At 39.0% G+C, this 25584-nt stretch overlaps 1 protein-coding gene across 3 annotated transcripts; it reads left to right on the forward strand.

Annotated features, from left to right (window-relative positions):
* The first annotated feature begins 3508 nt into the window (after positions 1 to 3508).
* SLC17A5 (solute carrier family 17 member 5) lies at positions 3509 to 24223 on the forward strand. Of its 3 annotated transcripts, none has more exons than XR_009726290.1 (11): positions 3509 to 3669; positions 7178 to 7374; positions 8824 to 9057; positions 9530 to 9617; positions 10120 to 10206; positions 11434 to 11552; positions 12485 to 12643; positions 13475 to 13607; positions 15232 to 15379; positions 17184 to 17324; positions 20669 to 20759. XR_009726290.1 is itself a non-coding variant. In XM_061358516.1 (11 exons), the coding sequence occupies exons 1-11, from the start codon at positions 3585 to 3587 to the stop codon at positions 22657 to 22659; spliced, it is 1470 nt and encodes a 489-aa protein (XP_061214500.1). In that variant the 5' UTR covers positions 3509 to 3584; the 3' UTR covers positions 22660 to 24223. The 3 variants fall into 3 exon arrangements, 2 of the variants coding, with proteins under 2 accessions (XP_061214500.1, XP_061214501.1); XM_061358516.1 differs by lacking the exon at positions 17184 to 17324 and adding an exon at positions 22531 to 24223; XM_061358517.1 differs by lacking the exons at positions 3509 to 3669; positions 17184 to 17324 and adding exons at positions 4323 to 4379; positions 22531 to 24223.
* The last annotated feature ends 1361 nt before the right edge of the window (positions 24224 to 25584 follow it).

Consider the following 25584-nt stretch of genomic DNA (forward strand, 5'->3'; position numbering starts at 1 on the left):
AACCATGCTTCCTTTCTTCCCCATGAAAGCAACATTGCTGAGGGAAGTCTCAAGCTTTCTGCTGTCATGGCCAATGCCAAAAATTGAACTGCATGGAGTGCCTTTGCTAACAAATGAGAAGAAAAGCTGGTATGATGAATATCTCCTCTCCGAACATAACCCCCCGGGAAGAATATCCGTGGCTACAGGGAGCCCTGAGGCATTTGAAGCAGACAGGATATTTCCAGTCAGATGATAACACATTGTACTGCCAGAGTGACACAAACCATTTCTGATTTGGTCAGCATCATTTTATGCATGATTTAGTAATGATTTTATATTCACTTTACAGTAGAGAAGGACGGCACAGCTGAAGGCGTCCTAAATATTTCTTTTTTTGATTGACTGTAACTTGCTCTTTTGTGGGAAACCTAAGGAATTTTTTCCTTGGTTGCATGTGCATATCTTTTCTTGTCCAAATGATTGGGTACCTCAACTTTTTATTCTTCCATTTTGTAAATTATCAGTCTAAAATACAAATATTCTTGCTAGGCATTTATAACATAAAAGTGCTGTATATTATACTGCATATAGAGACTTAAGGCAAATTTAAAAGTAGGCATTTCAATTTTCACTTACTGAACTCTGCTTATGTTGCTTACAGCTATTTAAGAATAACCAGATTATTCTTATATTGTGAGTATGAGCTGTATTTCTCTGCTACTTTTTTCTGTTTATCTTGAAAAACAAGACTTCAAAAGTCAGATTCTTTAAAAAGGCATAAATAAATATGGGTATGTTGTAATACTAATTAAAAAAAATACTTAAAAAGGATGTGGGAACTCTGAAACAGGCAACTTTATTACTATTATTATTATTACCCACAAAACTTCATAATCTGACAGCAGAGACATTACCTTGCTCCATGAGGAAATGTTGCAATTTAGATTAGCATCACTGATATATTTTCCCAGGCCACCTTCTTCATCTTTTAAGCAAACATGAACATTTAGGGTTGAGGGTTGCTATTTAGAACAGGTAGTGTTAAACAGTTTAAAATGTTTTCCTACATCATCACAGCCGTACCCTGTGTGCTCCACAGAATAAGCATGAGAGCTTGCCCTAAGGAGCCATGGTACTGGAAAGAACAAGGCTGGAGTTTCTCTTAAGACATAGGCACCATCGCAACGTTTCTTTTCCTACTCGCACTTCAGAGGAAAGAGAGCCATCTGCTGCTCTACACGAGACATGCTGTGGTGTGCCTTTTTAGTTTGATTAAGTAAAATGTCAGGATTGGATTTAGGGAAGGAAGAGCAAACCTTTGCTGTTCTTCTCTCTTATCTGTAGGGCCAGATGACAACGGAAGTGGGGTGCTGAGCAGTACTTTCCAACACTTCCCCACCCTAGTACAGAGCACAGCCGCATCCAGCATTGAAAGTAACCAGGGCAGAAGTGGTTGAATACAAGCAACAGGCCTTTTTAGAAATATAAATAAATAAAGTCAGAAAATGCTTCTAATACATTACATCAGGACTGCATCACAAGTATGACACAGAGCCTGGCAGAGCAGAGCCCAGGCAACAACCAGCTGGCCAGGGGCAAATGACACCTGTTTACGTACAGCTATACACAATGTCAGCCTTCAGGGAACAAGGAATTATGTTCTTATCTGCTGTGACAAAGCTCAGTCCTCCTCACACACTCTTAAACCTGTATTTATAGGTGTCACTGTTTGACAGGCAGCAGCCTAGCATACAACCTGCAGTGTGTCACTAAGCAAGGAAGATTCACTCACCAGCAAGTTTCTGCAACATCCAAGGAGGCAGCAAGGCAGAGAAATCCACGTTCCTTACTATTGCAAGGTTTGTTGGCATTATCCCATTCTGAGAGTGTAGGTATGTTTAAGATAAAACTTGCCTTGGTGAGAAGAAATAAGAGGTAAAAGCAAAGAGGTTATCGCTCCAGTCCCTGAAGTCCCTTGTCCTCCCTGTGTTATGATGAGTCTAAGAAGAGCTAGGGGTTCAGTCTATGGATGAAGTGATCATACTCATGACCCTGTGCAGCACATCAGTCCTGGCCCATAGGCCCCCGGGTTTTTTTCCTCATGGGCTGGGTGCTAGCTACACTGGGGTCTTTCTCTGGTGGTATGTACAGAAAGGCCAAGGAGAGTACAGAATGTGAGAAATGCAAAGCTGAAGTCTTCAAGTACTACAACCCAAGTCTTACTTCTCATAAAATGTTGCAAAATGTGCTTCATGTACGCTTTGCCACAATAAAGCAATTGGGTTTCTTTCTGTAATTCTGGCTCTAAGAGTGACTTCCAGGTAAGTCTGACTCACAGAAGGCACTCTTAGGTTAAATTTCAGAACCAGAACAGAGGTCCTGGTTTGCTTCACATTTTCATGTAGATGTAATACTATATGACTAGCACACAGCCTCAGTCATTCTACTGATGCTTGCAAATTCTCGTGTGAAATGAGATATCTGAATATGCTGCCAGAGGTCTTTTACTTTCTTCCATTTTCCAGTATATTAAGTTTTCCAGGCAGTTATTTAGATATCAGGATGATGATACTGACATATAGCAAAGCCAAGGGTTTCGGCAGATGATGGGTGGGATCCTTAGAATGACTCAGCACTCAGCCCTGGCAAGGGCACCAAGGAGCAGAGGTAGGCTCCTATTTGAAAGCCTGTAAAACTTAAAGATCTCTACCATGTTGTTAGCTTTGTCTGAGGTTGGAAAACACTGATTCTGGGAGGGAAAATCCTATTACATATAGAGTTTATATGTAATATAAACTACGATGCTGATTCATTTATATTGGTGCATTTTAAGGCCTCTCTCCAGGAAATGGGCACTGTGCGCATACAGAATAAAAAGGCCCTGTGCTGCAGATGCTGCCGTTTATTGTTGTAATGTTTGATGTAACTCTGCTCAAGTGGCTGGGCATTTTACAGAGAAACCCAGCACCTGCACAGCAAATCCTCCCCAGTTTGGACACGGCTGTCACACTTCATCTGCCCGAGATGCTGCTCACTTTTGCACACTCACAGCCATACATGGTCGCAGCACCACGGCTGCTGCCACCGCACCAAGGACCCCTCAATATATAGCGTTTCTGTGCCCCGCCGTTCCTTTGCAATGCACAGCCTGAAGCGTTTGTACCAGAGCCAAGCTCACACAGCCACAGCCGCCTCCTCCCGCGGCTGCCACAGAAGCGGTAGGCGGCCGGGGAAGGGAAGGCATGATTCGCCGGATGAGATTTGTCCTAAATGAGGTGCTTTTCCCAGAGCAGCCGAGAGAGGCCGCACAGCAGCACCCGCGGTTGTGCGTCTGCCACTGTCTCCATCAGTCCCGCCCCGCAGGAGTGACAGAGGGAGGGCGGGGCCGTTCGCTCTGCAGATGGGCGCAGCCCTTGCCCTCACCAAAGGTGGCCGCCGGAGCAGTGCTGTACTGCGGCTGAAGCCGTTTCCGCCCGGCAGCACTCGTCATATGACCGCCGGAGGCTGCAGCTGTAGCTGCCCGGGATAGAGCGGGCTGCGGCTCGGTGAGTTGCGCTCCCGTCCTGTCAGCGGTGGCAGCCGGCAGCCTGGCCCTGGGCGCGATGGGCGGTCCGGGTGGCAGCGAAATGGAGACCGAGGAGGGAGAGGACCGCACCCCGCTGCTGAAGGAGTCCCAGTTCGACACAGGTGAGAGGAGCGGTAGGTGGCACCTTGGGCAGCTGCTCCGGCGGGCCGTGCCCAGCCGAGCCCCCGCCTCTCTGCGGACCTGCCGGCCCGGGGCTGAGGGGCACGGCAGCGCCGTGGAGGACGGGCAGGGCAGCGCAGGGCAGGGCCGGGCCGCCGCGCCTCCCCGGCGCTGCCGCGCCTCGTGTGTCTCGGCGTCGCGTTGCCATGGAGCCCGGGCCGAGAGTTTCCCGATAGGGCCTGTTCCTCGCCTGCCGCAGAGGTTGGTGCCTGGCGCCCGCCTTCCCCTGTTAGACCAACAACGGCTGCCCTGTGTCCCGCGGCGGCAGCGACCGTGGCCTCGGGGCTTCACCTTTCGCCCCGTGCCGTTAGATGTGTCTGATCTCCGGGACGCGGCGGTGTCAGCGTTAGGTCAAACACGGCCTTGCGTCCTGACGGGGGTCAGCAGCCCCTTTCCCTAGTTCGGGTGTGAATACCTGCCCTTGGCTCGGTGTCTTTTCTGTGGAGACAAGTGGGTAGCTCCAGCTTAAACGCTGGTTTAATCGTTAATGACCGCTGGAGTCCTCCAAGGTTATAGCAGAATTTCACTTTAAGGCAGAATTTAAACTGATAACCAATCTGCAAGTGGTTATCTGTTTAAAAGAAACCCGATTGCTTGTTATGGAAGTGGTTGCTGGTGCTGTTTTATTTCCTGGAATGTACAAACTGTGAGAGTGAGATTTTAAGGGTTGGTTTGTTGGGTTGTTTGGTGGTTTGTTGTTTTGTTTTTTTTTTTTGGTATGACATGCAAAAATACTCTAACCTAATTGGAAAACATAACTGCAGCAAGAGGGGCTGCTGTCAAAATCATAGAATCTTTAGGCTGCAAAAGATCTTTAAGAACATTAAGTCTAACCATGAATGATTTTAAAGTACCAGAAAGATAAATTTTAGTTCAAGTCAGTTATTAAAGCAGTACATTCTTAAGTTTGCACAACACATCATGCTCCAGTTGAGGTGGTTCACCTCACCCACAAGTAAAAATACAGCAGAAGAGCAACTTCCTTTAACTGCCATGCAACTTGCAGCACAGACCGGCATTTCCTTAACTGCAGCTGAAAAATCTTCTTCAGCTATAGCTGCAGTATTATAAAACATGCCCCTCAAATCAGAATTGACTATAGATGTAGGACCCACGGCTACCAATCAAGGTAAGACCTTGAACATCATGGGTAGCTGCCTTAGCATTGGGGGGTGAGGGGGTGAATGTCTGTCTTTTTTATTATAGCAACTTCCTGAAGAGGTGGGTGACTGAAATGCATCTGGAATCTTCTTGAATCTTCCATTAACTTGATCTGATATTCTCAAGTATTGCAAATGCACTTGGTGGAAAGACAGGGAAGCAATAATTTAGCAATCATTTGTTTCAGACTTGCAGATCTACATGCTTTTAGATTTATATGATAAACTATTTATGGTTGAAAAAAATCTGACATGAATGATCTTAAGTTCTTGCACTTCTATCCTGTGGAGCTTCTCTCTAGACAAGGTGAATAGCAGCAAGAGGCTTCCAGTGAATAGTAATGGATGTTCCAGTTAATCTGCATTTCCAAGGAAGGGTTACATCATCAGTGTGATATTCAGCCTTCTGTTATTATTGTTTAACCCTGCAAATACAGGCAGCGGAAAAGTTAAATAACTTTACTTGTAATTATATTCATTGTTATAAATTATATGGCTATATACTTTTTATACTTAAGGCAAATTGCTTTTTAAAGAACAATGAAGAACAATGAAGCTGCTTGACTGGTTTTTGTTCAGTAAGCGCTTCCTGCTCTTGGTGCTTATTGCTTTTAAAATAAGAAATAAAATCTTGGCTGCTTTCCTTCATGTCACTTAAAAATCGAGTACACCTTTCTCTCATGCTGCTGAGGCAACACTTGCAATTACTGCAGGTCTAGAAGGCATTTTGCGTCTCTGTAAGGAGTGTCACTTATTACTCATTTACTAAATGAACATAGCAAATACAGCATCTTTGTGTCATTTCAACAACTTGTGCAGCCATAATGAGTTTCACATAAGGTTGATCAGGGTTAAAGACTTCAAAAATGGGTAAGTTCTACTGCTTTCTTGACAAATACAGTCTTGCAGATAGGCTCTATTGGTGCTCCCTCTGAAAAATACAGTATCACATAGGCTTATTCCTTGTTTCAAGGAAGTTACTGGGAAGGGGACAGTAGATAGCTTATCTATGGGGCATGTATTTAGCTTCTTACTGCAGATCAGAGGATCCAGCCAATAAATATACTGCAGTAGCAGATGAAGTTCCAGTCAATCCTGTTGTTCATAGGTATCTTTGTTTTATTTGTCATATGACTTCTGAATAGTCAGAGAAAGATGAAATCACTGTAGAATGATGTAATACCTGAAGGTGCTGATCCCAAACCTTCCTGGATTTTCAGATGTCCAGGTTATAAAAATTTCCACTAGCACTGTAATTTCCTCACAAGAGTGGAAACTCCACCCCTAACTATTTGTAAATTCAGCAAATTCTTCAAGCAGTTTCTCAACACTGACATTTCCGCTCTGTATGTTCAGGCATTCCCAGTTCACAAAGAATATCTGCAGACCTTAAACTGTATTTTGTATAGACACAAAATTCATTGCCACTGGTGAAGTGCTGGCCAAGTTACAGTTCAAATCCGATAAACAGTCTCTACCAATGCCATTGTGTACTACTGTAGAAGGGAATCAATAACTGTGTTGCAGTTCAAAGTCTGATGTATCCGTTTAAACAGCTGACAGAATCAACTTAGTGCCACAATGCAGTTTTGATGATGAATCTAAGACTCGTTTTTCTTTGTCGCCTTCATTATTGTATGGTGACTGTGGCAGGGTGACATACTGGGCAACTGAGAAACTTGCTGTTTCACAGTGCCACCACAGTATTTGCCATTTCCCTTTCTGCTAGTTTTCTTTGTTTGGCAGCTGTTCGCAAATGCATATGCCTTTATAAGCAAACTTAAAGAAGGAAAATTTGTCCTAGAAGTCTGCCTAGAATATCGGTGACTGTTCTTTAACACTGAGAGCCCTTGTTTTTCTTGATTTGTTTTCACATATGTGACAGGCTTCCCACTGATCTTGGTGTTCTTTTAGTGTGAAGTTCTAATTAAAAAAAAAAAAAAAAAAAAGGTGTTGTTTGGAGAGGACTTTTGAAACCATGTTTCTAAATCTGTTTCTGCAGACCACACACCACACTTCCACTGCAGCTCCACTTGTGCAGGTAGCTGCCAGTTCTCTAAACCAGAATTACATTTGCTTCAAACATCAGTAGAAAAGCAGGCTTTTGGTTTCTTTTTCCTCACCCTCTACTTCTATTGAATACACCCCTTAAGAATAGAACAGCTAGCTTATTTTTTTGCCTATATTTTTTGTCACCCCTAAATTTCTGAGATTATTAGTGAAAATTGCTTATTTGTTGCTCTTATTTTGTTAGGTTCTGTTAAAATGTTTTCATTTGCTCTCATTTCAGTTCCTGCATGCTGCTCAGCTCGCTACAATCTAGCACTACTGGCCTTTTTGGGGTTCTTCCTCCTGTACGCATTACGTGTGAACCTGAGCGTTGCTCTGGTGGATATGGTAGAACCTAACACAAGCTTAGCAAAGAATACGACTTCCAATGTGTGTCCAGAGCACTCTTCCACCATAAATGTTCCTCGCAACACAACGGTGAGGTCTCAAACATACTGTTCTGTAATGTGGCATGTAAAGTTGTTTTAATAAAGTCTATCTATGACTGATGATTTATACTTGGGTAGCAAGAGAACAGGCTGCTTTTTACTGGATGGCCTTTTCAGATGTTCTTTTAAAGCTATTCTAAAAAATAATAACCTTAAACTGACTAGCTAATTTAGAAGTCAGGGGTTTTTTACATACATCTTTTGCGTGGTATTCCTTACAAATTGGCTAATCTGACCTTGTAGATCTTCTATGACTCACTGTTTTATATGCCAGTCATCAACTGTTACATCTGCGTCACAGTTCTCATTGCTGTCCATATTTGCCTGGTTTTTGTACAGTCTCAATGACATGAAATTTCATTACAAATTAACATGTTATATTTTTCTGTTCACTTCTTTGATCTATTTCTCAGATCATAACTCTTGTCTTTATATCCTTTATCTCTGACTTCCCTTCCAGTAATCCTTAAAAATCACCTTTTTTTTTTTTTTTTAATTAAATGGAACTGTTGGATATAAAAAAACGCTTTAAAACGAAACAAACAAAAAAACCCAAACCACACACCAACTTTATAAATTTGAACTTGTATAGATCTCATCTTGTAATTGAAGCTTATTACTGAGCACTTGCTCCCTGCCTTCGTTTTGTTTGCTTGTTTAGAAGTAATTTATTATTTATCATGAGCAAATTATGACTGCAGACTTTACGGGAAGAAGGTTCTGTCTCATCACTTCTGTGAAATGTATGCTGCTCACTTAAATGCCCACAAAATAGGACTTTTTGGAAAAGATCCCAAACTTCAAAACCAAATATTGGGCAACAGTTCATGTCTTCTTGCTGACTTTCTTTATAGCTTCAGTCTCTCTCTGCTTTTATTTCTTTGTCTGCCAAACTCATCTTCCCTCTGTTGTGCTTTTCCCGTTCGTCCACTTACCCTTGTGAGTCCTGTCCTTGGCTGTTCTTTTCCTTAATATGAAGTTTAAGCATCTGCATTTCCATGTTTGCTTTTCTGTCCATAACTTTTCTGCAGGAAAAGCCATTTTCTAGAGTGTGACAGAATGTCCACACTGTGATACGGAAGTGGGATTCACTCTAAAGCAGAGTACGTAGTCTGTGCCTGTGTCATCTAACCCAAGTTGCTTAGAACTCAGAATGGAGTAACTGCTCAAACACTTATGTTTCATGTTGTGATAATTTTCATAGTTGGGCTAGATATGTCTGGACAGACTGTAAACTACCTGAATTAGCTTTCAGCACAACTTTCATTGCAGTATAGATGTGTGTAGAGTAAGGAGACCCTAGGGAAGAGGCTATGAAAGATTTGTAATTTAGGTATAAAGAACTAAATGATAGATCAAAGTTATGTAAATATGTATGGAAAAACTGCTGTTTTAAACTTACTGCTTGCTTTCCCCACATCTTCTCCCCTCTTTTTAGGGAGAAAAATACTCTTGGGATGCTGATACTCAGGGATGGATCCTTGGTTCTTTTTTCTATGGCTATATCATTACTCAGATTCCAGGAGGATATCTTGCGAGCAAAATTGGAGGAAAGCTGTTGCTGGGGTTTGGCATCTTTGGCACCTCTGTATTCACCTTGCTTACTCCCTTAGCTGCAAATCTGGGAGTTGGCTACCTCATAGCAGTTAGAGCCTTGGAAGGACTGGGAGAGGTAATGCTTTCTGGAAGTTGAAAATGTACCTGAATGATATATTAATAAACTGTGGGCATTAGATGCTGTGGGTGTCAGTAGTATAAGAATAGTTTCATTTTAAATAGCTTAGTTTTGTCTTTTCTTAATAACTAACACATTTGCCCTGTATTCTAGCTTAAGCTGTTTGAATAAGAAAAAGGATATTTTTTGTAAAGACATTTGACAAAACAAGACCTATCCCTCCTCATCTGTTAGAAACCTGGAGCTGAGAACAGTATTATTTGTATTCTTGCAGCTTTTTCAGTACATATAGAATCAAAATCAGGAGAAATTAATTTTGCCTTCTTACTCTTTTGCCTTGTGTGCTTTTTAAAAATGGTTTTGTACTAAACAAGTAACTAACATACTGTACTGCTTTTTAATGAAATATGCAAAGTCGAAGTAGCTCTAAGATTGTTGCATTTCTACAGTACTAAATGTTGTTTTCTAGGGTGTTACCTTCCCAGCTATGCATTCGATGTGGTCGTCTTGGGCTCCTCCGCTGGAACGCAGCAAGCTTCTTAGTATTTCATATGCAGGTGAGAAATTCCCACGCTGATAATGGGATTATACATTTCTACTGCAGTAACAGGGAGGATTGACTTAAATCAAAGGGATTTATATTATAAATTTTAATTGGCATTTAATCTGGAAAGCGTAACATTGAATTAAATCTTGCTTAGCATTCATTATGTTCATTCATTCATGGTTTTTATAACCCTGAGAAAAGGTATTGATCTGCAACGAAGTATAAACTTCAGTCTAACTTTGATATTAAGTGGTGCAAAGAGTTACTGTGTAGCTAATTAATACAAGATACTATAAATAAAGGGCCTCGTGTCTCTTAGTTGGAGCTGCCAAAGCATCTTCTTGTGCCTGTGTTTCTTTAAGGTGAAATGACAGCCCTCTAGTGGTGGTAAGAATTTCTTTTCTGCATGATTAATTACAGAAAAAGGAAATAACTGAAATGCCACTTAGCTTAAAGGGCCTATAGGAGACCTAATTATTGTTTTTCCACTTTGTTTTGCTTTCTACTCATAGGTGCACAGATGGGAACTGTTGTCTCTCTGCCACTATCTGGTTTAATTTGCTACTATATGAACTGGATTTATGTGTTTTACATATTTGGTAAGTGGTGGGGAGGGTTATTATTATTAAAGTACAATCCATATTCTTTTTGAAAGGCATGTTATATTACAAAACTTACTTCAAGTTTTAAAAATGTTTTTGCATGCATGGTTGCTATTTTATTCCTCCTGGGAAATTAGAGATATTTAAAGCTAAGTAGATTTCTGTGTGTGGCTTTGTAAGCCTTGCTTTCAATGAGCAAAGCTGTCTCTGACTTCAACAAAAGCTGGCATAAGTCAGATGCTCTTAGCTCTCCCACCACTTGGAAATAAGAGGCTGAAATTTCCTATTTGAAGTGTGAAATTGAGTTAATAACTTTAATCCCAGGAACAAACTTACACTGTGAATGAAAGAACATGTGAAAAGTTACTTCAGGTTTAAATGGAAATTGTGCGGAAAATCTTTCTAGCAGAGAAGGAAGGAATGCCCAAAATGCAAGGCATAGCATATTTACTGTGAGTTATGTTCTAGAAGAAGCTCAAGCACAGAAAATACTTTCTAACACTATGTCATAGAAGTAACTGATGCTTTTTATAGCTCTATTTATATGTCTGAGCCATTTCGTATTCTGCATGGGGATGGCAGGATCGGAATAAAAGATGAGGATTACACTTTTCTCAGCAAAACCACCTCAAATTTTGTATAAATAGAAAAGGTTCAGAACAAAGGGTTGGACAAAATGGAATAAGTTATGATGTTATAGTTATGTAAAAGTACAGTTGATTTGGGCGACTGTTGAAAGTTATCTTTTTCAAGTGACAGTTCTGGGGTTGCCTTAATAAAGAGGAGTATCGGTACATCCGTTAAGCTGTATGTAGCAATGTTCTGTTTATGCGCACAAGGTATTTTTTGTGTTTAAACTTATGATTTTTTTATTTCCTCTGAGTTAGACATATCCTTTGTAGCTGCTCAGTGTGACTGATAAAAATACAATATGGATGTGTATCCAACTTTCTTGCTGTATGAGGCACTTCCAAGTGGAAAGGAAAACACCCAAACACACACACAAAAAAACGGCTTTCCTTCTCTTTATTATTGCCTCTAAATGTGCAGTGTTAAGCCACTTTGGGGAGCTACTCTCTGTAAGTAGATAGGAAAATACTATTCATTAAAATTAGGGTATTTGGAAAAAAGACGTCTAAATAAATCATCTGAGTGTGTTAATCACCCAATATAATTGCTTATGTTTTTATTTCTATCTCTTCGCCCACCTTTTCCCAACAATAGGTGCACTTGGTGTACTATGGTGGTTCTTCTGGATGTGGTTGGTTAGCGATACACCAGAAACTCACCGGAGCATTTCACATGCTGAAAGAGAATATATACTCTCTTCTCTAAAAGATCAGGTACAGCATTTTGGTATAGTCATACTTATCAAAGTAAAAACACAAACCACTAATACTGTCATTAGTGTCATGCTCTGTTGATGTCTAGAAAAACATCCTTAATCTTAGGTAGAGGCAGAATTTGTCAAAACAAAAATTATAGTGCAGTTGTGTAAGTGAGAAACAATCGGTAATCAAACAAAGCACATACCGTAATGCCATTTGTCACAGACACTGTTGAAATGCTTTTTAAATAAAAAGTTCAAGTCTACCAGTTCTCTTTAGATCCAGGCTTGTATACTGTCTTTAAACCTTACAACACAACATTTTACAACTTTTTCCCCTTCATGTGTCTTCTAGAATAAGAAAGTGATCACTGTCTTATTGTGACAGATATTTCTCCATTTCACTAATGGAGAAAACATTTTTTAAATGCTTATGAGCCAGTTCCTAAAGTGTGCACAGGAGTTTATTCCTGTAACTGGGGGTATGTATATACAACCTGTGAGGCTGTCTGAGAGAATAAACTTGGTATCTAGGATTGAGTAGGAAAGATTCAGCTAAATGAATACATGAGGTGTGACTTTAAATAATCAATCATTTATAGTAAAAGCTGAAGGCAGCAAATCTCAGTAAGGGAAGACATACTTTTTGAAACTCTAATTACAAAATGTAAAGTAATTGTCTTACTTTACAGTAGTAAGATTGAAAAATAGATGCAAACTTACTATTAGTAGATGCAAAACAGAGCAGTATCATAAGTTTGATGAGACCTGAACACAATAAATCACTGCTGATGAGTCTCAGTCAACAGATGCAAGTCACTTTATGTCCTTCAGAATGAATTGTCAACATAGATTTGGGTAGGATCGAAACACTGTATTTAGCAAATCTTCATATCATTGTCCTGATCACTCTTTCTCTTCCCTTTTTCTCTGCCTTCTGCTTGATAGCTTTCTACACAAAAATCTGTTCCCTGGAGACGTATACTGGAGTCCCTTCCACTCTGGGCTATCGTTGTGGCACACTTCTCTTATAATTGGACTTTTTACACTCTCCTTACACTCTTGCCTACGTACATGAAGGAGATCCTGCGGTTTGATGCACAGGAGGTAAGATAAATAAAATGATCTCTTTCTTCTGAATTGAAGAAATCAAGTAATAGAATCATAGAATAGTTAGGGTTGGAAAGGACCTTAAGATCATCAAGTTCCAACCCCCCTCCCACGGGCAGGGACACCTCACACTAAACCATGCCACCCAAGGCTTCGTCCAACCTGGCCTTGAACACTGCCAGGGATGGAGCATTCACAACCTCCCTGGGCAACCCATTCCAGTGCCTCACCACCCTAACAGGAAAGAATTTCCTCCTTATATCCAATCTAAACTTCCCCTGTTTAAGTTTTAACCCATTACCCCTTGTCCTATCACTACAGTCCCTAATGAAGAGTTCATCCCCAGCATCCCTATAGGCCCCCTTCAGAGACTAGAGATCTTCCATGCTGTTTAGGATAGAGGAACCTGTTTAAGAACCTTGAAATATAAATACATAGCTATAAAATAGTAAAATAAACCCCCACAGTTAAAGAGATGCATTGAAAATATTGCTTGCCTTCTAATTTCCACTGGTTTTTAAGGACTTATTTGACATTTAACTTAATGGTAGCTTTTGAAGATGCATATTATCTATTTTTAACTACTCTAATTTAAAACAATAACTATAAAAATATTTTTCTCTGTTGTATGGTTTGTATGATTGCTTCAGATTTTATAGTTTGTTTTATGGTTTCTGAAATATTATCTATGACTACTTTGCTCACTCATAAAGGAGAACATTTCCAGTTAAAAAGGAAAAAGAAAACTAAGGAAACCATTGGACAAGTGGTGTTTTTGGAAGTATTTCAGTGTTTTAACTATCTCTTATTTGTTTTTCTCCTTAACAGAATGGGTTTTTGTCTGCCCTACCTTATTTTGGCTGCTGGTTATGTATAATTCTGTCTGGGCAAATTGCTGATTACTTACGGCAAAATCAGAACTTGTCCACTGTTTGTGTTCGCAAATGTTTTACCCTAATAGGTAGGTGCAAGTATCACCTCTATTTTGAACATATTATAGTATCAATCTGGAAAAAATAAAGGGTTTGGGAAAGTAGTGTGACATTCTGCTACGAGGTTAGTCAGGATTGTGCATAGCTTAAGAGGAGCAGCTTTGTTTGTACATTAGTTTGCCAAGAGTAAATCTTTTTTCGTTACAAAAAAAAAAAAAGCGGTGATAACTGCTTGACAGAATGATCCATTATAAGTTGCCTTCTCAAACTGAGACAAGACAGTGTTCTGCATAAGCCTATTCCCAGCCCTGTGGTGTTCAGTGTTCTGTTTATTTAAGACTTAAGTCACTGAATAGGAATACACTTGCAAATTTACAGTTGCTACCAGGGCAGGAAGACCAAATAGAACCCAAAATGGTCTTGACTAATTGGTAGGAGAGATTATCTGAAATCACTAAGAAATCAACAGCATCAAGTTATTAATGAATACAGAGAAAGTGCTGTATTTAGGATAAAGAAGTTGATTGCTGATTAAAAGAGGGAGCAGGAGAAAGAAGGCAGAAAAAAAAAAAAAAGGGATTAGGCACAGGATCCATGCAAGGTGCAGCCTGCTTTATGTATGCCCATCCTTGCTGCCTTCTCAATTTTGCTAATTCAGCTGCTTTCTTTAAAGCTGCTCTTATAATAAGTTCTCAAGATATTTTTTTTCTTTTAATTTTTTTTTTTATTTTAATTCTGCACCATTGTGATGACCCAGTTTACTGCAGGGCCTTACACCCAAGTATGCACAACTGAGGGGAGACAAGCTGTTGTGTTAGGAAAAGCAGTACTTAAGTTGGCTTCATCAACAAAAGCATGTCCTTGGAGCTGTTTGCAGAGATCATGGTAGAGTCATATAAATGGACTGTGGTATAGGAAATGAGTATCAAAGCTCACTGCAGACAGGAAGCAGCATGCACTAGCTCATGATGGCTGATAATCTGTTCTTCCAGTACCTGATGTAGCATCTCTAAAGCTAGATTGGGTTTCCTAAATTGTACAGCAGGCTCCAGTATAGATATTACCAGATGTGCAGATCTTGTAAATGTGAAATAAAACTCATTCTAGAATGTGCCTGCAGGATAAATACATATACATATATATATATACACACACACATATATATGTGTGTGTGTGTGTGTGTATGCATTTGTATGAACTCTTACAGCTCCACTTTATTATGGTCTGCAGAAGTCAGGGTTTATTCCTGAAACGTGGAGAGTTAAATTGGGGATAATTTCTTTGGAGTGCACTGTTCACCTACTAGTGTCAGTGTGGCTTCTATAATTTTTATAACAGTAAATAAATTTTGTGAAATCACTTTAAGTATCTTTGTGTTTTTTTTTTTTGTTTTTTTTTTTTTTTTTTAATCTGGTTGAGGTTTCATTTTTTTTGTGGCTAGAGTGGGATTTTTCTGGTCTGGCTACAGTTTCCTGAGGCAGCAACAGGCTTGAAACCCTCCTCTTCCTTCCAGGCTGTAATGCGTCTAGTGCAGTGCTGAATTCTGTACACTAGGTGGTGGTGGAAGTTATACAGAAAATGTATACATAGCTTGGAGTCTCTTAACGTGTCTCGCGTCAGAAGTCTATTGATTCTAACATTTCTGTCTTAAAGGAATGATTGGACCTGCAGTATTTTTAGTAGCAGCTGGATTCATAGGTTGCAACTATGCACTGGCTGTTGCATTCGTGACCATATCAACAACACTAGGAGGATTTTGTACATCTGGCTACAGCATAAACCATCTGGACATAGCACCTTCGTAAGTATTGGTGAAGCTATTTTTAGTGCACATGATACATTTATGACCATGGTTGTTTGGCTGTTTTATTGCTGGGGTGCCTGGAGACTTAGCTGTGGACCATGTGCTGTACAGACCTGGAATGGAAACGTTGACACTGACTCAGATTTACAGTATTAAGCACTCTTATTTGCAAAATGTGCAAGTTTGGCAGAGGGTATGACACGAACAACAGTTCAGAATAATTAAAGTTTTGAATCTGCAGTAATAAATTATATCATTTCTGTACTTATATTTATTAGATTTTTGCCCTATTAGTGATCTTTATAGGACAGAGTCATTGGAACAGCATGATATAAATAAATTTTTCACTCTTATATTTCTCCATCAAAGACATCAAGCTTTAGTATGAAAGTTACCATATTTAAGCACTGTGGTACAGTTAATCACTTGTATTGGAAAAACATTCTAAACACTGGTATTAAAACCTTGTTAGGAGTAGGTGACCCGCTATCAGTAGGTAACATTGCTCTTAAGTGACTAACTTGTAAGAATGGAAAGTTAGATTTCAGCCTATAATTTCTCCAGTGTGTTACAAATGCAGAATCTGACAGCTCACTCAGTTTCCTGAAGAGCATGGATGTATCTGTGTTCTTTTGAAAGTCCACATAAGCATTCTTTGCACTAATAAAAGTCAATTCATTGGCCTATTTGAGGTAGCAAATGACTTAGAAGTCCTTTGGTTCTGCTCATGTGTATTCTGTAGTAAGGTGTAAAATGAAAAGTGTAAATGAATGTAAAATGTAAGTGTAAGTTTAAGTGAAGAGGGGGAAATGTCATGTTGTAGAAATGTTACAAAATAAATTCTTAATATCTGGACCACTAATAAGTGAGACCTCAGGTCCAAACTGAAGATGGAATCCAGGCTTTGCCAATTGGAAGGATGGTGGTCATGTCCACAGTGATGGACAAGTTTTGACTTAACAAATGGATATGATATAGTAGGAGCCCAATTACTCTTGGCAGGTGAGATTAGGTAGCAAGCAAGAGGAAAGGTGTCAATGGCCAGGTATAAAAATCTTGTACTATGACCTGAATATGAAAGCTTCTGTGATGGACTTTGTTTTAAATCAAGTAGAATTACAAATTTAGAAAATGTGGTTGAAGTGGTGCATCTTCAGGTATTGTGAGCCATTATACAACTTCTGTTTCAAGCTTAGTTTTGCAGAACTACAACATTTAGCTTCCTAGAAATTTCAAATGTTGGCTAAGAATTTGAGTTATTTATTTTTATATCTCTGTTTAAAAATAGAAAACATAAGCATTAATGTCAAAAGACATTACTACTGTAAGTTACTTAATGGCAGAACTTGGGTATCTGTGTAGTTTTGATTTGCCTCTTTTTCTCTGTGCCTCACAAGCTAGTATTTTTGTCATTGTTTTAATATTCCTCTGCACAGGACTCTTTTCTTCACACAGTGCACAGGATGGATCCCACTCTAGAAATTACTGAGCACTATACTGAGAGCAAGACTGGCATTCATTCATTAAGTCCAAGCTTAAACATCTCATCTGAGAAACTAATGTTGGATTCAGTGAAACTGATTGAGGCCTAGCTGATTTATTTCTTGGTTTTGTATGCCTCCTCAAACTTCTAGTTTGCAAAAACAGTATTACTCAGAATACAAACAGAAGTCAGTGGAGCTGTGCTTTGAATATATGAACACTGTATTAAATACTCTTGAAATGAGATCCTGAGGATCTCAAATCGAGCATCCGGTAGGCACATACATTCTCAGCCTAAGTTTTAATTTCATATCTGTAGGCTGGGCTTCACATTGTCATTCCCATCTCTCAAGAGTGTTGTGAAAATAAAGTAATATTGTGAAGAGCTGTACTGGAAGTGTTGGGGATGATTAAAATTCTATTTGCAACAGCTGAATAGTATGCAGAAAGCAAGGCTCAGGTCCGTGCATTGAGCAAGTGAAGTGAAACAAAATATTAAATGGTGCTCATTAAGTGAGTACAATTCATCCTTTCCACTGAGTGCAACAGAGCTGTCACAGGAAAAAGGAAATCAAGTAACTGCCTCTGTGAGTGAGGCACATGCACAAAGTACTTATGTATGCAGCTGATGGCTGAGGTTTCCAGAACTAGGACATTGTGTATGTTTTCTAATTTGAGAGAGACTTCACTCTGCATTACTAATGTGTTTATTTCAAGTGTCAATTAAATTTGTATGTGACAGCATAATGTTTTAGGTGTTGAAAAAAAAAGCACAAGAATCATGTGGCATGATGCTGATACACGTCAGCAGGCATAATTAGATTCACCACATGCACTGCTGCTGATCCCTCTGACCAAATCCCACTCTATTCTTCCTATCCTCGACAAAGTCCTGCTTTTGTTCCCTTCGCATTTAAACCAGACAAGTTCCTCTAGCCCTTCTTTCCTCTCAGATAGGCTGAAGGGAGCATACTGATTACGAGCGCAAGAGAGGCAGGTGTCTTGCTGATAGGTCAGAAACGTTGGCCCGGCATTGCCTCTAGAGGTGAATGGCTGCGTGTGCGGAAAAGCTTTCCTGGATGGGAACGTGGTCAGGGTCGATTCTGTTTTATTGAAATCAGAAATTCTCTATTCAGTACGTACAGTCTTTAGTTCAAAGTAAATCTGTTCAGATGGAGACAGAGGAAGAAAAGGGCCCTGCCCTTGTAACAAAGGTAGTAGGAAAAAAAAAGTTCTTTAAAACAGATACACAAAAACATCTAAGAGAGGAAAAAGACTTCCCTTCTCCTCCCCTTTCCCCACCCCCCCCCCCCCCCCCCCCCCCGCCCTTAACTTTTTGTAACTGTTTGAACTTTGTTGGATGAAATAGTCATGGCAGACATTCTGGTAAGAGTTTACCCAGAGCTTCATATTTATTGTTTTTAATTTACTGAGAGATATTAAAGTAACCAGAATTGATTCCAAGCAGTTTCAAAATGCACTTAAATGCCTGTTTTAATTGGTTGTAAGTATGTTGACTAGAATAGTGAAGGGTCCCTTGTTGCTACTAGAATTTGCATTATACCAAAGAAATAATGATCATATTCACAGAAAAAAAGTGAATGACAATGCTGATACTGAAGGACAAGCAATACATGCTATGTGCTGCTTGGTTTCTAACGTGTAATTCTGATACCATCAGTGTATTGAATGGGGGGAGGGAGAGGTTGGGAGGAAGACAAGATTGCTCATGTGGGGAGAATGTATTCTATTCTAGCTCCTAAGTTCTACATCAGTATGTTGCCATGATTGCAATTTTAAGTACTGCTGTTACCATGAGCCCTCGTAATACTCCCATGGCTCCTGTTATACACTGAACACTTCACATACATCTCACACTTTTTTTTTTACTCTTGATTTTATTACTTAACTGCTCTACAAGTCAATTTAGGTTTGGTTATCCCCACTGTGCCATAAGAGCCTGACCAACAGCTTACTATTGGTCTTGTTCTACAGACATGTCACTTTTTGCTTTCCCATTTCATACGGGAGTCTCCACTCTACTGTGGGAGTGGCATAGCAGTTATCTGCATCAAACAGCGAGCGTTATCAAAAATGCAACCTATGTCAGAAGCACCGGGCATAACCAGAGGCATTTAGCCAGCAATTGCTTGAGAGAGATCTTTGGTGTCTAGAGAAGCTATTAAATTTTGTTTAGTTTTGAAAACGTGTTTTGTCAGTGTTGTAGTGCTTAAATATGTTGAAAGCAAAATGCATTTGGTTCTATCTAAAGGTTTTTAATGGAGTTTTGCTGTAAGTGCTTCTATTCCTAAGGGAAATATTTACACGTTCACATTCAGCTTCATAAAGGCGTATTAATTTTAAAACTTTCCAAGATAAGAAGACTATATGCTATGTTTATACAAAAAAATACAGATCATTTTAACTAAGGCATTAAAGCTCATTCTGAAATACATTGCCACGCTTTAAACTGACATGTAGTATTGACCTTCAGGAAAAAGTCAGGGTAGGACTAGATAACTAATTTTCTTAGGAGAGGAAAAAAAAAAAAAAAGAACAAAAAACGAAAAAACATGCTTCTCTGATATTATTGGATTATTGGACTGGATATGCATATAACAACCTTTTGTAACAATGCTGTATGGTTAAATTCTCATGTTTTGGTAAATGTCAAAGCTATGCATCTCTCTTTCGAGGTAAAATTATATCACTAAGGATATAATTTCACTCTGCTAAACAGCCTAAAACAATCACTGGGAGATAACTCCTTTCTGCTATGGTAAACTGCAACTATTAGTATTTTGTATGATTCTTCAGCCAGCAAATCTGCCTTGAAAATCTGAAATGCAGGGATTTGTGCTCTAGTGGTTGGAAGGTTGAGCTTTGCTGTAGAATGTCTAGCTCTTATTTCTCTTCAGTCTCTCTCACAAGTCTGCACTTGTGGTACAGTTTCAAACTTCTGGTATTGCAACACCCCTATGAGAGAGATCTTTAATTACCTAGAGATGAGGTGCTGAGACTCAGGTATTAAGCAAGTAACCAGCTTTTCCCAACAAATTCTTATGGCTGCTGGTGCATATGCGTGCACGTGTGTGTGTGATAGAGCAACATGTTTATGGAACAGGAAGCTTTGGAATGGAGCTGCAAGAATGGCAACCTGCAGAACTGGTTAAGTCAGACCCATTTACCCTCGGTCTTGACCCAGAGAAAGCTGAAGGGCTGTTGCAGCACTCTGAACTCAGGTCTTTGGAACATATTCTCTGTAGTGTAAGTGGGGATATCCATCCCCACTGGTGATACTGCCTTCCTGGTGGATGCTGAACAGACTGTTATTGTTGCAGAACAGCACTCCATCATACGCCTTCAAGGCATGCAATGTTTCTTTTCTAACTTCTCCAGTGGATTCATTCCAGCCAGTTTGGTTGTGGCTTAGCAGAGGGGATGGGGGTTTCGGTTAAGGATCCTGAGCAAAGCTGTGAGTAATTAAATTTCATAACTAGTCACTGGAAAATTGAGATGTATAGAATCATAGATTCATTTAGGTTGGAAAGGGTCTTTAAGGTCATCGAGTCCAATCATTAACCTAACATTTCCAAGTCCACTGCTAAACTGTGTCCCTAGAACTGTATGTACCAAGTTGTCTGAGAGTTGTTACTGGAATAAAAGCAAGCTATTCTCAGTGGGATATGTGTGTTTTAATTTGCACGGTCAAGCTGAGGCCTGTGTGATCAGGTTCAGCAAAATTGTTTCCATGACTGATAAACCAGGTAAGTTTAAAAGCAGCTGTAACAATTTCTCTTGCAGGTATGCTGGAATTCTCCTTGGGATTACAAATACTTTCGCTACTATCCCAGGAATGGTGGGGCCAGTTATTGCCAAGAACCTCACTCATAATGTAAGTCTGCTTACTATTCTTTTGGTTGTTTTATTTCCATTGAATGGGAATTCTGTTGTCTCAAGTCTGGAAGTCTTTTAATTTCTTCTAAGTGAAATCTGTGTTATACATATAAATCATGTTCCATTGTCATGAATAACTTGATTCCCAGCCTCTATTCTTCTGATTCTGATAAGGAAAATACAGGTAAAATTGAAGACCTGTAGTAGGACTTTGAAAGTGTATTGACTTGCCCCTTATATTGTGTAGGAATAAAATGAATATGCTTCTATCATGGTAAAACTGTTAAAATGCCAACTACATGAGACACTTGTGGTAATATTTTAGCAAATCCAGACAAGTTCTTACTTGTGTTTTCTAAAATCAGTCTCTTACATGAGGTGTTGAGTTGTAAGCTGAACATTTTTCAGATGAGAAACTAGATTCAAATGTGTGTTTTTTATAATCCATCCGTCTGTATGCATGCTACAGGATTAGGACATTCTAAACTGTGTAAACTCTCTTTACTATGAGGGTGGTGAGGCACTGGCACAGGTTGCCCAGACAACCTGTGGCTTCCCTTTCCCTGGCAGTATTCAAGGCCAGGCTAGATGGGGCTTGGAGCAACCTGGTCTAGTTGAAAGTGTTCCTGTCACGGCAGAGGGTTGGAACTAGATGAGCTTTAAGGTCCCTTCCAACCTAAACCATTCTATTATTAGTATCATAAGACACCTAATTTTAATAGTGTCATATTTGACTTCCAAGATGGTTTAGTTGAAGGGTGATTTGCAGCAGAAAAAGGGAGTGAGGAGCTGTTTGTGGGGGGTTTTGATTTTTTTTTTTTAATCAACTATATTAATGATTCTAAAATCTTTTAAGGAAGAAAGATGGGAGAAGTTTATTGATACAGTTGAATCTTTGGAGTTGGTGATCACTCCAATGATTTCCTTAAAAATAAGATGGAAAAAGCCATTGATACATGAATAGCCAAACAAATTATTTCTTTCAGACATATTAACAAGTGGGATTTTTTTGTTTGTTTGTTTTTGTGGTGTTTTTTTGGTTGGTTGGTTTGTGGTTTTATGCTATACTAATGGACTGTTCTGGTATTACTCTAGTTATTGTAGTTAGGTTAATTACAGATTTGTTACAGTAGTCATCAAATTAACCCCTCAACCTCACATCCTCCCTCCTCCTCCCCAAAACCAAGAAAGCCCAACAACTTAAGACACCTATAGATATTTCCTCTTTATTTGTTACCTGTGTCTTAAGGCCTTTCTTGAATACCAGATTTTAGAGGATTCCTCATGAAATCTGAGAAAAGATAGCTACCTTGTTTGGGCTAAAAACCTTATTGCCCTGGAATATCCCCATGGTAGTCATTAGGAATAGCTTACTGCATAGTGCAGAGCACTTCAGCTCTTGGATTACCTGACTTAAAAGCAAGGTAGTGTTTCCCCTTACAGTAACATTCTCTGGGTTTGTGTAATCTTTGTGCAAATGTGATTTTTTTTTTATATGAACATTCTGCATCTGAGATGAAAAAATGATCCACATAGTCTAATGCAATTCTTACAGAATTGTCTGTGTAAGCTGTATTATTACACTGAAATTAACTATGCTGCTGATTTGATCTTTTATGTTTACAATGCATTTATGTCGCTATGAAATCATGCTGAATAACATTTGCATTTAAATAGGCAAAGCACATAGTGTCAGTTTAGAGATTACTTTTTCTTGAGCATGGAACTGCAAATTGACTGCTTTTTCTTTTCTTTTCCCCTTTTGACAGAATACTGTGGGAGAATGGCAGACTGTTTTCTATATTGCTGCTTCTATTAATCTATTTGGAGCAATTTTCTTTGCATTATTTGCAAGTGGAGAAATTCAGGACTGGGCAGTCAGTGTATCACTTGCATAGAAACTGGAAGTGACATTGAAATACCAAAGTTTTGTTAAAACCCAGTGTGCTAGAATTATATGTCCAGAAAAGTGCCTTCCCTCCTGATGCCTAGAAGTCTTCAGAGCTTTTCAGTGAAACTGTTTAATCTTTGTACCTTTTGTAATGAAAATAATTTGACAGCATACGTGTGCTATTTCCTAACAAGGAACTACTTGGATTAAATATTAAAAGTTTCATGCTAGGACTTGATATCAAATATATGATCAGAGACAACATTTTAAATCTCTGTGCTAGGCTCCAATTCTTTCCAGTTTTTAAATAATATTTTCTGAATTAATGTGTAGGCAGATGTTTGTTGGTATTGAAATGAGAGGAAAAAGCAAAGTGATTATGTAGCACTGTAAGGAGGAATGGCATGCAAAGAATTATACACAAAAAAAAACCTGTTTTGATTTTCATGATGTTTTTCTGCTGGTTTTAGATGGGTTTTTTGCTGTTTAAAAGTATAAAGAGCTCTAGTTTTCTACAGTCTTTTATAATGCCTTTTTTGTCAGGGTTGTAATTGATGTCTAAAACGCACACATAATTTTATTCTGATTAATGCACAAGGTTTTGATATATAAACATTCCCTGTTTCATGACTACAGCTTCATAACTGATACAGAGCAATGAGGAAGTAGAATATACTGTTGTGACTGACAGAATAAGCCATGTGTTACTACTCTGCTCTGTGGTGTGGGTGTTTTAAATAGGCCTTATTTTTATTCATCTGTGCAAAGAAGAAGCAGTGCAACTCTGGTTTAAATCTAGTCACCGTGCAAGAGTGAACTAGAAACAGAATATCTGCATGCTTAAAATAACTTTCAGTTTGGCAGGGTTTTTTTGTCTTTCTAAATTAACACAATGAAATTCTTTCTTCTTGTGTGTAGATATATTTGTCAGCTTATCAGTGTAAATGCAATAAATTAAGGCCAGTTTAGGGAATAATGAGGAAAACCAGTTCTCTAACAACAGCCATGTTTGTTAGTCAGATAAAAGTAGAGTAAAAAAGAGCTAGTGCAATAACCTGATGCTGTTAGTTTCCTATTGACACAGAATTTGACACTCAAGAGTATCCTTTACACAATATGCGATTAAATGCCACACAGTAGAAAACAGAGGTTTTGTTAAGAACAAATGGCTGAGTAATCTTCTGGTCACAAAGCAAAGGAAAATTCTTGTGCCAAAGATTCCTGGATTGGAGCAACTAGGTAAAAAGAAAAATCACTGGGCTCTGGGTTTTTCATCTACCACCAATCCAAAGAAAAGCCCAGTATGAAAGCTGCTCCAGTGGAGCTTACCTTCCGTCATTTCTGGGAAATGGCATCTGCCGCCTCTTTTTAGCTTTAAGAGCCTTTTTTTGACCTTCCTTGAAGTGTCATGTTCTGTGATGGTGAAACTGTGTTTAAATCTGCATTTGTGTCTGCAGCATTTCCACAATAAACTGTGTGAAGTTCAGATTAAATTAGTAGTTGCTCAGTGGGAGCCTGTAAAAGCTACATTGTGTCTTTAGTGTTTTCACAATAAATGTAATTAATATTTACATGTGCATCTGTTGTTGAAAATGGCAATCTCCTGAAGTTAGAACACCATTCTCAAAAGTATGGTGAGCAAGACTGGGGACTGGATCAAGGGATGGTTAATATTTTCCTGGAAAATTACCTGCTTCAGAACTTTCTTGCCTAGCTTTATAGGTGAGTACTCTCTTCCACCTGACAGTCTATTAAAAGGAATGATTTCACTTGTGCTTATATGAATTTAGACTCTTTCAATAGCCTTGGTTAAAAAGGGGGGGAGGAGGTTAAAAAAATTTTTAATAAAAGTTTCTGGATATAGATTAAATTAATTTATGACTTTGCTTTTCTAGAGATCAGGAGCCATGACCCTTATGTACCGGGTTGCTGTTTTGCCTGTTCTGAAGTTAGAAACTTCAGCTTCCCACACTTTTAGTCTTTTTCTTTGAAAACAATTCTGTTAAGTATCAAAATTAAAAACTGGATATTAGGGAGTAAATGCAATAGAAGCGAATGTAGACATTCACATGTCACATGTCTGAAATGAGCCTGAAATAGATTAAGCCAAAACTGAATCAATTTTAGACATAGCAGCAACTGAGCAGCCTAGAAATTTTTGACCTGGATACTAGATTGTTTTTTTTTTTTTTCCCCAGCTCATCTAATACACCATTAATACTATTTTTTAATACTGTGCAACTTTTAAGGGAACTTGGAAAGTGGGACTGAAAAACATTGCTAAATTCCTTATATTGTTTCTAGACAACAGGCTAATTAACTCAGTAGTACAGAACTATTTCCAATGTTATTTTAGAATATATCAAAACATAGAATGGTATTCCTGCTCTTGATTCAGTGAGGCCCTGAAACAAGAATACCCATCAAAACATTCAAGTTTTACTTTTCTACATCTTTTTTTACAAAAAGCAAAATTTGTAGGAAAAGGCTATCAAATATTTTCTGCTACTCATGGTACCATTTCTGTTGCATTGCATGTTTCTGTTTGCACAGCTCTTTCATCCGTTGAAAACCATTTCTCATATTCTCTATTGTCAGAAGTAGCAAGGGCTTTGAGTGCTACTTGTCTCAGTCCACCTGTGTGATACAAGACAAAATTAGAGCAAGTAGTTTGTGGTTACTGTTTTCCTGAAACAGTCCTGTGATTATTTTATGTTTCCTTAACAGGTATGCCAGAGTAAGAAGTTGTGCTCTCTGTTCCATCAAGAACCCTCTAATATTAGGATGTCTACCTGAAATGAGGGAAGTAGGTTCAAAACCAGATTTCACCCATTTCAGAGCAGGAGTTGAACCACTGCTTTGGTAGCATGTCATAGTGTTGCCAGGTATTTTTAAGTGCATTCTCTTCAATGCCTCCTTCTGACACAATTCT

Source organism: Neopsephotus bourkii, unplaced genomic scaffold, assembly GCF_033783945.1.
Source record: "Neopsephotus bourkii isolate Nb327-2 ecotype Australia unplaced genomic scaffold, CSIRO-AGI_Nbou_v1 NB_947, whole genome shotgun sequence".
Lineage (NCBI taxonomy): Eukaryota > Metazoa > Chordata > Aves > Psittaciformes > Psittacidae > Neopsephotus > Neopsephotus bourkii.